Raw genomic sequence first — 13336 nt, 5'->3', positions numbered from 1 at the left:
AATACTTCTTATTTTCTCTTCCAATTCTTATCTTTTTATTCTCTAACTTTCTCATTTTTATAACAAATATAAGTTTAAAATACTGTGTTACCAAATTTTTAAAAAAATATTAAATCTGTAATAACCTATATACTATTCATCATCCCTAAATAGTATGGCTTATTAAATTTATGGTTTTTAATAGCTTTTTGATATATAGTATTAATTATTCTCTTCAAATCCTAACATAGGAATTTTTAACTAATTTATTAAGATTAAAAAATTACTTAAAAATTATTTATAATTAACGCGTTAAATATTTGTTCTACTTTTTCACAATTATCCCTCATATTGTCGACAGATTTGTAAGATTACAAGCATTTTCTTGAAATATTCTTGTAATTATCCTAAGATTAGGCGAGATGCTCTCGCTCTAATAACGACCCGGGGGTCTTGCTTTTAAGTGAAAACTAGCCTTTTCACTCTGAGATTCCTTGACTTCTTCAACAGTGTCTTTCGCCATAGTAACTGAGATGAGCAGCCCATCTGCGGAACACTCCTTAACGAAAGCTGCGAAATTAGTTGAAGATCTTTACCACATACGGGACACCTATTTTCCGGAAAATCAAGATGACAAAATCTCCAAACTGCGAGAACAATCCGATTTTGCTCTGAAATTCCTCGATTCTATTCCTCAGGTGAATTTTCTTTTTCATATTCTTGATTCTTGATGCTATCCTCCTGATAAATTTTGACCTATTCGTATAAACTTGTATCTTTTTATGCTACTTCCCCAGTTCGTTTTTTCGGAAAACCGAGCCTGCGGGTATATTGATTTGAGAAAACTGAACATAAAGTGAGAGTTCACGAATAAGATTCGGTGGTGCAGTTTGCAATTCTCTTTTACTTGTTCAAACTTCAAATATTGCGTTGAAGATGCTTGTTCTTGCTTATTGAACAACCAATGAAGCTAGGGTAGAACTTCAATGAATGAGAGAACTATTTCATTCACTCTGTTACAGGGATTGGAAATTTTGGTTTTTAAGAGTTCCCGAATGCCTGTTGTTATGATTGAAACGTCCACAGGGTGCATTTGAAGACTTGATATACGATACTGCAGTACCAATATGAATGACTTGAAATGTGAAACTTTGTTATGGACAAAAGGATGAGAAACAGTGAAAAGGTGTCCTGATTTTTTGTTTCTCATGAGCTGGACAGAGGGATAAAAGAAGGGAAATAATAGTGTTAACTAACTCAAATGGGTTGTCATGAGTGGGAGAGAGAGAGAGAGAGAGAGAGAGAGAGAGAGAGAGAGAGAGAGAGAGAGAGACTGTTAGCAGAGAATATATTGTGGACTGAGGGGTCAGTGTGAGGAAAGGGCGTATTTGGCTTAGTGGGATTCTCTGACCTATCAAATACCAGAAGAACGACTTGTTCTTTCTTGCTATTTTCGTTTTCTTTGCTTGCGGTAGATGCTGCTGCTTCTACCATCCAATTGTCCATTTTCTTCTGTGGGCAATGATATATTGATATTACGGCTTTGTTCCACAAGTAATATATGATTTGATCTGGGTTTCGACAACTAGGCATCTAAAATTCCTAAAATTGTCTTCTTTTCCAGAAGAAAGGAAGTTGCCTATGCAACGTGCAACATTTGAGTATTTGAGAGGGAAGACATTGGATGTATGTCCTGACTATAACAAAGAAGCAGAGGATCATCTATCAAAAGCTGTAAGCACAAGCAAGTTGTTAGTTTCTGTGTCTAAGTGTATCCGTCTTGCAATTGATTTTGATTGGCATGATTTATGTCTAACTTTTCTATTTTTATGCATCAGGTTAAGCTAAACCCATCTCTTGCAGACGCTTGGCTATGTTTAGGTAATTGCATTTGGAAGAAAGGAGATCTATCTGCTGCTAAAAACTGCCTTAGTCTTGCATTAAGCAAGGTTAGTGCTGACATTAGATTCCCTATAATTGACCGCTATTGAAGATGTTGATATACTTGCAGAGCTTAGTTGCATTTTTAATCCTCTTGAAGGCTCTATTTGTTGAATAACAACCATGAGCCTTACCCTAACTAATCTGATTCATATAACAGAATGACTTTGTTTGCTTTGAAGGGCTTCATATTGATTAATTGTATCTGTGAGTAAAAAAAATTCATAATCTGGTCATGGGAACACAGACAAACAAAGAAATGGGAGAGATAATAGTTTTCTGATGTGTACTAGATTCTTCATTGCTGCTTGAGTATGAAAGCAAAAATCAAGGTTTTTCTGATGTGAGGATGGCAAAATTATATTCACCTGTGCCATCTGTGTGCTTCACTATGCTGTGTTTAGTTGATATGGAATGCTCGGATTTTCTTGGATAATCCTTTGTAGTAAAATCTTTTTATGACATAGGGTTGTTTATAAGGGTTCTCTTTGGCATTCAGTGGAACATGTATTTTTCTATGGGGTCAGGTTTGTTCATTAGACATGCAGAAAAATTGGAGAGGAATATTGTATTGATGATCTTGTTTTCTTTATTATTTTTCTTTTGTATTCCTTATCCTCTCCGTTTAATCAAATTTCTTGTCATATCAGATAGAATAACCTGAAACCTTTTCCCGTGAAAAGTAGGCAATAAAAAGAGGGAGGGAAATGTTAACTGATTGAGAGAATGTCTTGATGTGATAGTTTTTCTTCTTGATTTTGTGGAATATTGAATTAACTGTAGAGAATATATGGTGATGGGAAGAAATTTACTGTAATGACTGGAAATTTCAAAGATTTGAAATAGACACTGTGCAGATATATTAAAAGCCATAACTATTCTATTCTAAGTGTCAGTTTTGCTCTGCACTGGCTCTGTTTTTGAATTGATTGACATTATGATATGTATTGGTTGTTTTTTTCAGGGTCCTAACAAGAATATTCTTTGTCAATTATCAATGCTTAAAAGAAAAATGTCACAAGGTAAAGGATTCCATTGTAATTTTTATCATATTAAATAACTCTTACTTTTTTTTTTTTTAATAACTTGTGCTAATTTCCTTGGGAATTGTTTATTTTTTTCCAGCAATTCTAAAGAGTGCTTGTGGTTGTGGACTAGTTACTCCAGTTTGTTGCATGATTCATGTACAATTTTGATTTCTACAAATATGTTCCTCTACAGGTGCTGAGAATCAGGCAGAACTTGTTGAGGAAAGCATTCAACATGCGAAGGAAGCTATCACTTTAGATGTCAAGGATGGTTACTCTTGGTGTAAGATTCTGTAAACATGAATTCAAAGAATAAACCTGGCTTTGCTATCAAACAACAGTTCATATATTGACACAGTCACACTGAATATTTAAAGTTCATATCATCTTGTTTTGTTAGAGTGCCATTGTATAAGTTCTCTTCTCTCTGGTAGGCGATAAATTTGGCTATATGTGCAGCCATCAGAGAACATTAAAAAAATATAGCAATGAAGTGTTTACAACGCTTTTATTCTTTCCCTGAAATGAGCATTGAGAATTGTAATAAGACGTTATTTGAATGACTAATGATGTGGATGGTGGGGAAGGGGTGGAGTGAAGAGCAAAGGGAAGGTTTCATTGTTTCATTGTCATCCTTCTGGTGTGGCGGATTTTGCCGCCACCCCCCCGGGGGGTGGGTCTCCCTCCCTCGGTATCTATCTATCAACTAATTTTGTGGTAAAATTGACAGTTTTGAACCCTTAAGCCCCATCTTTTTCAGTTTTATCAATTTTGGAGGAGAGACATATATGACATTAGACATCCAAACAAAGGAAAGGAAATTCATAATTTGGCCTCTAATCCTCTTTCCTTCCCTTTTTCTTCTGAGTCCAACAGAGTCCTTAAGAAACCAAAAGCATTTTTCCTTAAGAAACTAATATATTTTCTATATTCATTGCTTATCCTTCACATTCAGTTCCCCCCTTTATGAATGAAAAAGGTACATACGAGAAACCAAAGTGGTCCATTTTGCTTTCTCCTTATATTCTCTCTCAAAATATTTGGCTGTTCTGAAAATAATTTTGCAAAATTTATTTCTTTTAACATCATCGGTTTTTCTTGACAGATAATCTTGGAAATGCATGCCTTACTAGTTTTTTTGTCTCTGGAGCTTGGGATCATAGCAAACTTCAACATTCTGTAAAAGCATATCAAAATGCTGTGAGTATAAGTGAATGAACTGGTTCATTGTAGGCTTTTCTTTAATAATGCAGAAAACATAAAGTTTTGTTAATATATGCCAGGAGAAAGATGAAAGAATGAAGTCCAATCCTGATCTATATTTCAACAGTGCCATTGTAAGTTCCATGTCTCCTTTTTTGGAGTTCTTTGCTTGTGATTCTTTTTTCTTGATTTCCTTCACATTTTAAATTATTCACTATGTCTTTATTCTCAGCCTTTCTGAAACTTTTGCATGGTTTGTGGAATCTATAATAGTGAAGATATATTCCTGCAAAGCTCAACGTGATGCAATGCTTGTCTGGCCTGGTCTTTTTCTCTTTATCATAGCTTATAGTAACATTTGCTAACAATTGATGTTGATTGAACCCCAATTATCTACTATTCAAATAATGAATGACATAAATCGACACATGGAAGACTCTGCCCTCGTGTTTGATTTGACTTGTATGGAGGGAAAAGAGCAGAAAAAAATGCTTAACCATACACATTGAATTGGTTTTTTAAACCGATAATTATGCTTGATCCTTTCTCTGCCTTTTGCTTCTAGATCATACTATAACTTTTTCCATGTAATCGTCAGATAAATTTGGTCCCTGTCATTTATGTAGACAGTTTTGTGTAGTTCTTTTTATGTCCTGAAGTTTTGGTGTAATTATTCACTAAAAGGTTTCCCTCTTGCATGTTTATCCGCTTGTTATTGTTCTTTCTTCAAGGAAGGATTTTTTAGGCTTTTAATTAGGTGCACTCAGCATAGATTCTGTGAATATGTGCACAAGTGTGAGCCTACCCCAGTTTGGTAATGCCTTCTTGACAGATTCCAGCTCCCAAAATAATGGAGCAGGAAAACAGCTATGCCAGAATCATATGTACCACTTTCTTTACATATTTCACATTAATAGTGCTTAGTTTTGGCTTTTGCTTGTTAATTGTTATCCTGAATAATTTTGTTAGGTTAATAGATATCTAGAGCATTATGAGAGGGCCCTCAGTGGGTTCGAGGCTGCTGCTTTAAAGGACCCAAGTCTGAATGCTGCTGCAGAGGTTCAGAAGATAGTCAGCCTACTTGACAAGTTGGACAATCTTATGAGGGTAACAAATATTTTCCTTGGATGTAGGCTGTGAAATACCGTAGTGGTAACATAAAGCTAGTGATTTCTTGAACGCTAGTGTAGTCTTGAACGCTATATTTATTTGACTTATTTGGTTATTTGATTTCCCAGTATGATTTATATAATGCTAGAAACTGGTAGTTTCTTAAACCTTCAAGTCAATCCCCACTTGCACTCCCCTTCACGAAACAAGAAAGAAGATAGTGAATGATGGAAGTTAAGAAAATGTTTGATTTTAGTAATTAGTCAGCTATCAGAAGGCTTCTGTTTTATGTGAGATTTATATGCAGGGAGGACATTTAAAAGCTAAGCGAATGGCAAGTTTGGCCTCATCTTTAGCTGCTGTAGATTGTAAGCTACCTTCTGAACTATGAGTTTCAGTTCATATTCCCGTTAAATTTTGTTGACCTCCCTTGCGCCTCTTACTTTTTGATCTCGTATCTAATATGCTCATTGTATTCATGTCTTCCTCCTGTGAAAGTGAATCCATCATACAATAGAGCTACTATAGACCGTATGTTGGAGGGTCTGAACAGACAAGTAGCCATAGATGGGAAGGTATTATTCTTTGTTACGAATGACACTGTTGCTCCCCTGTAAGTTCTCAGATCCTGAGGATTATCTTTCATGTTTTGAATGTCTAAAGTGATTTAATTGCAAGATTATATATGTCAGAATTTTATTGCTTGCTATATTACGTCTATGCATTATATGTTTATTGAATTTTTTTAATTATTTTTTGTATATAGAATCTTTTTCCACTGTAGCTTTTGTGTTTTCTAGATTTTTTTTTTTAAAAATAATTTGGAGAAAGAAGGGAAAGTGGATAGGAAATCAGAATTTTCAGGAGTTTTATTTTTCAGAATGGTCTTCTCAAAGAAAGCAAGGACTAGTAAATAGAATTGCAAGTTTATGATAAACTAGATGTGGAGTCTTTGGTGAGGCATACGATTCATGACTTGTATATAGTGCAGCTTTGTATAGATTTCTTTTATATGTCTATACTCCTCTGGTCCTAAATATAGGACTCATTTTGTAGTGTAAAATTACCTAAATATAGGACCCATTTTGTAGTGTAAAATTACACTACAAAATCGGTCCTATATTTAGGATCAGAGGAGTATATTAATTTTGAGTTGGCAAAAAATTTATATATATTAATTTTGAGAGCCAATTAAGAAATTTGTATGCTAATTCTGATATCATATCTTTCATTTTCCTTTTATTCTGCAGATACTATTTGCTTTGTGATTCAAACCAAAATTGCTTTGTTCTTACAGTTTACGGTGTACGTATGGATGTGGTAAGAGTTAGTTGCTGCAGTTTTATTTTCTTCTCTTTCTAATGTATTTTAAGCATATTAGCCGTTGTACACTGTAAAATCTAACTTTTGTTTAGCAAAGAGATACTGCATGATATACTTTATAGTACACATTCTTCGGAGCCTAGCTGGCGTGCCAGACACACACAGACACGATGGAAATATGAAGTGCTTATCATAGTGTCTAATTGCTGTAGATCTGCATGGAATTTTATTAGATGATCTATAAGATCAAGAATGATTACGGACGAACCCTTTGTGTCAGAATTTTTTCCATTAATGTGAACATCATCTAAGCCCAAATCATGAGAAGAAAAGGAAAGAAAAAACTAAGCATCTATCCTGTTGATATCTTGCATCAATTGTGGAATTGATTGGTCCTTTTATCAGATCAAGGAAAGAGATCAGCTAACGCTACTTGATCCATATTTCCGTCATGTTGATTTTTCATGGAAGGAGAAGGTATGCTTATATATCCAATTCATGCTTGCTCTCTTTTGGATTTCCATTTGCCTGTTAAACTTGTCTTCATGGAACTCTCAACCTACTTATGTTCTAGTTATTGTATTAATCCAATGATTTCCTTATTCTCCAGTGTTCCATGTAATAAATCTAGTCATTCTGACAAGATATTCACTTTATGTTATCTGTGTGTATCTTAAATTAGCATTACCTGTTCAAATCTATACGCGTGGACTTCCCTGAGCAAGTACTCGTGAATGGAAAAGCTGTCACCCCTCAACAGGCTGTTCACTCATCAATACACGCACAACACAAACCTTGAGGGGAGACTCGTTAAGATGAGCTTTGCTTCCTTGGTTGTCTGGCGTGGTTTGGAATGGTGTATATTTCTTTTGTAAATACATTAAGGTGGTGTATTTACAGGTGGAATTTTCGCCCCAGTTCATGGGTTGGATTTACTATGGAGGGAGGTTTTGGTTTTGGTTTTGCATCTTTTTGGCCATTGAGTTCAGTAAATGCTTAGTACAGTAATTTGTTATTGATTTTGGCCATCACCTGAACATAGTTCTTAGAGGGCAGCTTTTGCTTGACTAGCTCACCAGCTTGTGCATTGTATTGTGGATAAAACCTGTATGTAAACTTCAAGAATGTAGTGCATGATATATGAAATATTTTTCTCAAAAGGAAATAATTGTTTTTTATAATTTTAATTTTTAAGTAAAAATAGAATGATTTAAGGAAAATAGATGAGTTCTATTGTCATCAACTTTTTTGTTAAATTACTACTGATACGTGTTCTAATCCAATGGACAACGTTACCTCGTTAACTAGTCTGAAATTAAATTGATCACAATTCAATGAATCTTTCTTTTAATCAAAATAAAACTTTTCTCTTTATTGAATTGGATCAAAAGATAGTGTTATTGAATTGGATCAAAAGATAGTGTGAAATGGCAATAAATATATGTGACTCGTACTCAATTATCATTGATCTTCGGATTTAACGAAGTTCTAGCTAGGAAAGAAACGAAAACTTATTTTCTAGCAAACATTAATGAACTGAGCCACAACACGCCGAATTCCCTATTACTTAATAAAGCTCATTAATTGTTGCACTTTATAACAAAAAGCATAACCAGTTTTAACTTCTTTGGATTCATGATATCTGGAAATTCAACTACTTTGTGAGTGAAGCGATCAAAAAGCTCATCAACAATTCCACCTCCAAAGTGCTGCTCAATCAAATCTCCCAAGAAAGCTCGTAACATGGAGACGAAGTTGGAGGCATTTGGGGCTTCATAAAATTCTTCAACTTTCAGTGTTTCCATCTGCTCAACACTGAAACTCTCATTCTTCTCCAGAATTTCCTTCAGATTCTTGGCAGGTGAATAAAAGAGAGGCACATTGAATGAGTCAACTTTTTCTTCACTCACTCGTCCCTGCATCATCAATGCCAACCAAAGTTATACTTTTCTTCTGAAAAAATTCAAACACACACACACACACACAGTTAAAGGTTTCTTGCCTCTTTAGTCATTTCCATGAGAGTAGATCCAAGAAGCTCATAAACCCTAGCAGGATGTATATCAGATTCGAGAATCACATCAGGCACAGTAGCGATCTGAAGCGCCATTAGTCCATTGCTCACAAGTTCTTGTGCTCTAGCGTGAAGGAAATTCTCAAAGTCAGTTCTGTACTGGGCTGCATACGCATCTTGTACTTCCTTCGGAGCATTTATGTAATGAATCCTTCCCTTGTTAAATGCACTAGAGCTTCTATCTGTAATCTCTTTAGGAACCCTAGAGAGCCAGTGAAGTGTTGAAGCTGAGTGAACAAAATGGAGAGTTTTCTTTGGGAATAAGCGTCCATGGAAAGAGCCAGGAACCCCAGAAGCAAAGTAGTTTCTGTTGGGAGGAAGCCGCTTGAAGAGTGTGTTGAAGTCATTTGAGACTTGATCGTTGAAGATGACTTGGAATTCTGGGATTTGCTGAGCAGAAAGTTTCTGCACTGTTTTGTAATATTGGTTTTCTATTGCTTCTGTTATGGTTTGCATTACAATAATGGTGTTAGGCCCAGTGGTGCATCCTAGGTCAGCAATACTGATGACATTTGTGGGTTCAACGCATGTCATAGGATCAAAGTTGTTGGCTATTGCGGCCTTAATCAGTCTTTTGTTAGCTTCAAAAACTCCTCCCTGCGAAAAAGATTATGCAGCAGTTAATTAAATGATAAGCATAATACTACATCCAATTCTTAATATGAGAGCTAGTTAGCTAATTTAAAGAGATTAAGGAAATTAGTTAGTTAGTTATATATAATAAATAGGTGTTGGCTTTCTTAAAATACCATGACTAATCATGTGTATTGGCTAGAATTACCATTTGATGAAACCTTTAACATATACAACTACTACAAAGATTATCTTGTGAAAAAATGAATAAATACTATAAAGTGGATTGTGGTTCTATATTTAGGACTAAATTGAATGTCAAACTAGCTTTTATATTAAGGATCAAAGTAATACTATAGAGATGAAATCTTGATATTCTATATATCAGAATGTGATGAGATTATCTTGCCGTAGATGCAGAACTATAGCTTATTGAAAGCAAAGAGACAAATGGTGTGTGTGTGTAGGTGTATATATACATGTAATACATGCATGTTTATGAATACCCGAAAGGAAGAATTTTGAGCGTAGCTGTGGCCTGTGAGGACCCTCTCCTCCTGTCATTGCAAATGATTGGTTCTCCATATCTATCTGCGTCGTTTTCTTCTTCTGGAAAGTTATTTTGTCAACCCCAGAAAGTTGCAAAACTACTAACAAAGAGTGTGTGTCTGTGTGTGATGCCGATTTATTCTGTATAGGAAAAGAAAGTTTCCTGAATATATAAGAACAAGTTGTAGAACTTGAGCTTTCCTATGGGTAATGCAAGAAACCGATGCATTTACACACACACACACACACACACACACACAAGTACAATCATTTTTTTGAAAGTGCAAGGGACGTCAGTATTGAAGGACAAGTCAAAATTCAAACCTTCAAAAAGCCAGTCGAGTGACTTGAATTTTGTTAGTATTTTACTTTTCAAAGAACTTGAGAGTTTTGTGGAGTTTATGGTAATCAATGACGTCAAGAATCTCTTCTGGCTTTGATCATCAACGACGTCGCTTGGATGCTACAACCTTTAACATTGAAACTCTGTATGAAGCGCAAATTCCTTAGTTCCCCAGCTTCTCCTCCTCCTCCTCCTTTTTTGTGCGTTTAAGAGGAGAAGAGGGTTAATTAATCTATAGCCGTCACTACTTCTCAATCATGCATCCTTCTAGTAATGTAATAGATCCCGATCCTTGTTTGAATTATCTTTTGCTTTTTTTTTTTCCCCTTATAGTTAAGAAACTAGTCAAGTTTAATATCATAAAAAGTAAAATTAAAGTTCAATTAATCTTATCTTTTAAACTGATATTCTATGTAACTATTAGGCTTAAATGATTATTAAGAATATATTCATTCAATATATTATACGTGCATTTTATAATTATTGAATCAAAAAATGAAATAAAAATAACAAGTAATTATAGATATAAATAAATCTTATATTTATAATTTTAATATATATAATATATAATTTTCATTTAAAAATAATTTCCATTCCCGAATCAATATAAAGTGGTTGATAACTTCGTGTCATTGCTTCATATATATCATTGTCCATTCAAATAGCTTTTATTCAAATGTTTACATTTATTTTATTTTAAAATAAATAGGATATGAAATTAATATAAAATTTTAACTATGAACTTAAAAAAATAATTTCCATTCAAAACATAAAAAATTAAAATTCAACAAATGAGGTTCAAGTAAAGTATCTGAAGAATTTAAGATCTGCGAAGATATAATTGAGCATAAAAGTCTATAAAACGTTTGACCAAGTCGAAAATGATAATTGCAAATTGAGAAAATTGGATATATATATATATATATATATATATATATATATATATAGATGCCGTCATTGATGATCGCAACCAGTTATTGTGTGACATCATTGATGAGCATAGCATGCTGCATTGCTTCCACACACCTTTCCAAAACCCAAGCTTCGCATCTTTGACTTTACTCTTCCCTCGTTATAATTCTGATTCTGAACTCTCTCTATACACAGATATTCTTAACACAAGCTTTTGATTGAACCCGTCTCTCTCTACATATCTATTCCATCTATATATATATGTGTGTGTGTGTGTGTGTGTATGCATATACTACCTTCCTGCATCAACCAAAAAGCTCACGAACTCATCATTATCCACTGAGGAAACTTGATTTCTACCGAATAAAGTGGTAAATTCTCTTCTTTAATTTCTTATTCATTGAGGAAACCAGCGTCGTCGAGAGAGAGAGAGAGAGAGAGAGAGAGAGAGATGGAGAATCTTTCTTTTGCTATGAATGGAGGAGAGGGTCCTCGCAGCTATGCTCTAAACTCTTCATTTCAGGTATGTATGTCTTAAACATAGCATAACTATATATACTCTTCCGGTCTTTAATATAAAACCTATTTAACTAATTTGATTAGACTAAGAAAATTAGGTAAGCTAGTTAATTATAAGAAATATGACATGTTTTTTTTTAAAACACCATAATCATTTTCTTTAGTATCCTATCTCTCTCTTCTAGTTGATTATGGTTGAGGGAGATCCATAGAGATAATTTAGGAAAAATTGATAAATATGAGAAATAATTTTTATATTTAAGATCAAAATCAGCTCAATAATTAGGTATTATATTAAGGACCATATGAGTACATATAGAGATATATGTATGGTTCCTAACATATGTCTTTCAATCTTAAAATTCATATAAACTTTGTCATCTATATAAATATATAACATAAGTAGTACACACCTTGAAGTATCCTCACGAAGTCAGTGATTGCTATGTTATTTGCAGAGAAGCGCGTTCGAAGCTCAAAAGAGGTTGATCGATGAGGCAATATCCGAAAACTTGGATCCCACCATGACCTTCACCTCTTCTAGCTCTAAAGACCTCATTACTATTGCAGACTTAGGCTGCTCAACAGGTCCTAATACTTTCATAGCAATGCATAGCATAACAGAAGCAATAAAAAACCATTACCGAAGACACAAGCTTCTTCCTGCTCATCAAACCTTAGAATTCCAAGTTTTCTTCAACGACCAAGTCTCAAATGACTTCAACACACTCTTCAAGAACCTTCCTCCTAACCGATCCTACTTTGCTTGTGGGGTTCCTGGTTCTTTCCGAGGACGTTTATTCCCAAATCAATCCCTTCACTTTGTGCATTCTGCTTCAACACTTCACTGGCTCTCTAGGGTTCCTAAGGACATTGTGGATAGAAGTTCCAGTGCTTGGAACAAAGGAAGGATTCATCACACGGATGCCCCAAAGGAAGTTGGTGAGGCCTACGAAGCTCAGTTTAAAGAGGATCTTGAGAACTTTTTGAATGCTAGAGCAGAAGAAGTTGTGGGAAATGGACTCATGGCTCTTCAGATACCTGCTGCACCAGATGTTGTTGCTGATGATAATAAGGAAATAGATCCTGGTAGAGTTTTTGAGCTTCTTGGATCTTCTCTCATAGACATGGCTAGAGTGGTAAGAATCAAGACATTAAACCTTATGAAATATTATTAAGCTTTGAGAATGACAAATGTTATGATATACATATTCAGGGAATTATGACAGAAGAAAAGGTTGACTCATTCAATTTGCCAATCTTTTACTCACCTGTTAAGGGCGTGAAGGCGATTCTCGAGGAAAACAAGTATTTCAGTGTTGAGAAAATGGAACCTCTGAACCTTGAGACCTTCTATGCGGCCCCAAATGTGTACACATTTGTTTCCCTTTATAGGGTTGTGATGGAAGATCTGATTAAGCAGCACTTTGGAGGCGCAATAGTTGATGAGCTTTTCGATCGCTTTACTCAGAAGGTTGTAGAATTCCCAGATATCATGAACCTTAGGAAGCTTAAAATAGTTATGCTTTTTGTGCTTCTTAAACGCAAGTTGTGAGCTATAAATATATATATACAAGTTGTGAGCTATAAATATATATATATAGTTTTGTGTTGATGAAGTTGAAAAGGATAAAGAAAATAAAGGATCGGACTTGCTGAGTTCAAGTAAGTTTTTCAAGAGTTGTTAATGTAATCAAATTATACATTCAATAAAATTTGATTAATAGATATTGACAAGAGAAGAGCACGGTCTAAAGTAACATTGAAGCTTCTCTGATACAA

General features: G+C 34.6%; 3 protein-coding genes across 3 annotated transcripts; 2 read left to right on the top strand and 1 right to left on the bottom strand.

Annotated features, from left to right (window-relative positions):
- The first annotated feature begins 475 nt into the window (after positions 1-475).
- LOC114717227 (tetratricopeptide repeat protein 5) lies at positions 476-7749 on the top strand. Its single transcript, XM_028902326.1, has 13 exons — positions 476-673; positions 1599-1713; positions 1818-1928; positions 2885-2942; positions 3142-3231; positions 4054-4148; positions 4232-4285; positions 5121-5258; positions 5569-5629; positions 5760-5874; positions 6512-6581; positions 6990-7061; positions 7267-7749. The coding sequence occupies exons 1-13, from the start codon at positions 513-515 to the stop codon at positions 7381-7383; spliced, it is 1257 nt and encodes a 418-aa protein (XP_028758159.1). The 5' UTR covers positions 476-512; the 3' UTR covers positions 7384-7749.
- A 238-nt stretch (positions 7750-7987) lies between these two features.
- On the bottom strand, positions 7988-9902 carry LOC114717230 (probable S-adenosylmethionine-dependent methyltransferase At5g37990). Its single transcript, XM_028902328.1, has 3 exons — positions 9738-9902; positions 8587-9255; positions 7988-8500 (listed from the first exon to the last, which is right to left on the bottom strand). The coding sequence occupies exons 2-3, from the start codon at positions 9190-9192 to the stop codon at positions 8165-8167; spliced, it is 942 nt and encodes a 313-aa protein (XP_028758161.1). The 5' UTR covers positions 9193-9255; positions 9738-9902; the 3' UTR covers positions 7988-8164.
- Positions 9903-11294: 1392 nt separating this feature from the next.
- LOC114717247 (probable S-adenosylmethionine-dependent methyltransferase At5g37990) lies at positions 11295-13336 on the top strand. The gene is made up of 3 exons (XM_028902349.1): positions 11295-11558; positions 12013-12693; positions 12771-13336. Exons 1-3 carry the CDS (start codon positions 11487-11489, stop codon positions 13107-13109), a joined length of 1092 nt encoding a protein of 363 aa, XP_028758182.1. The 5' UTR covers positions 11295-11486; the 3' UTR covers positions 13110-13336.

This window comes from Neltuma alba, unplaced genomic scaffold (assembly GCF_004799145.2).
Source record: "Neltuma alba isolate B1F8T4 unplaced genomic scaffold, ASM479914v2 tig00011720_pilon, whole genome shotgun sequence".
Classification (NCBI taxonomy): domain Eukaryota; kingdom Viridiplantae; phylum Streptophyta; class Magnoliopsida; order Fabales; family Fabaceae; genus Neltuma; species Neltuma alba.
This window is presented reverse-complemented; position numbering and strand designations above follow the sequence as displayed.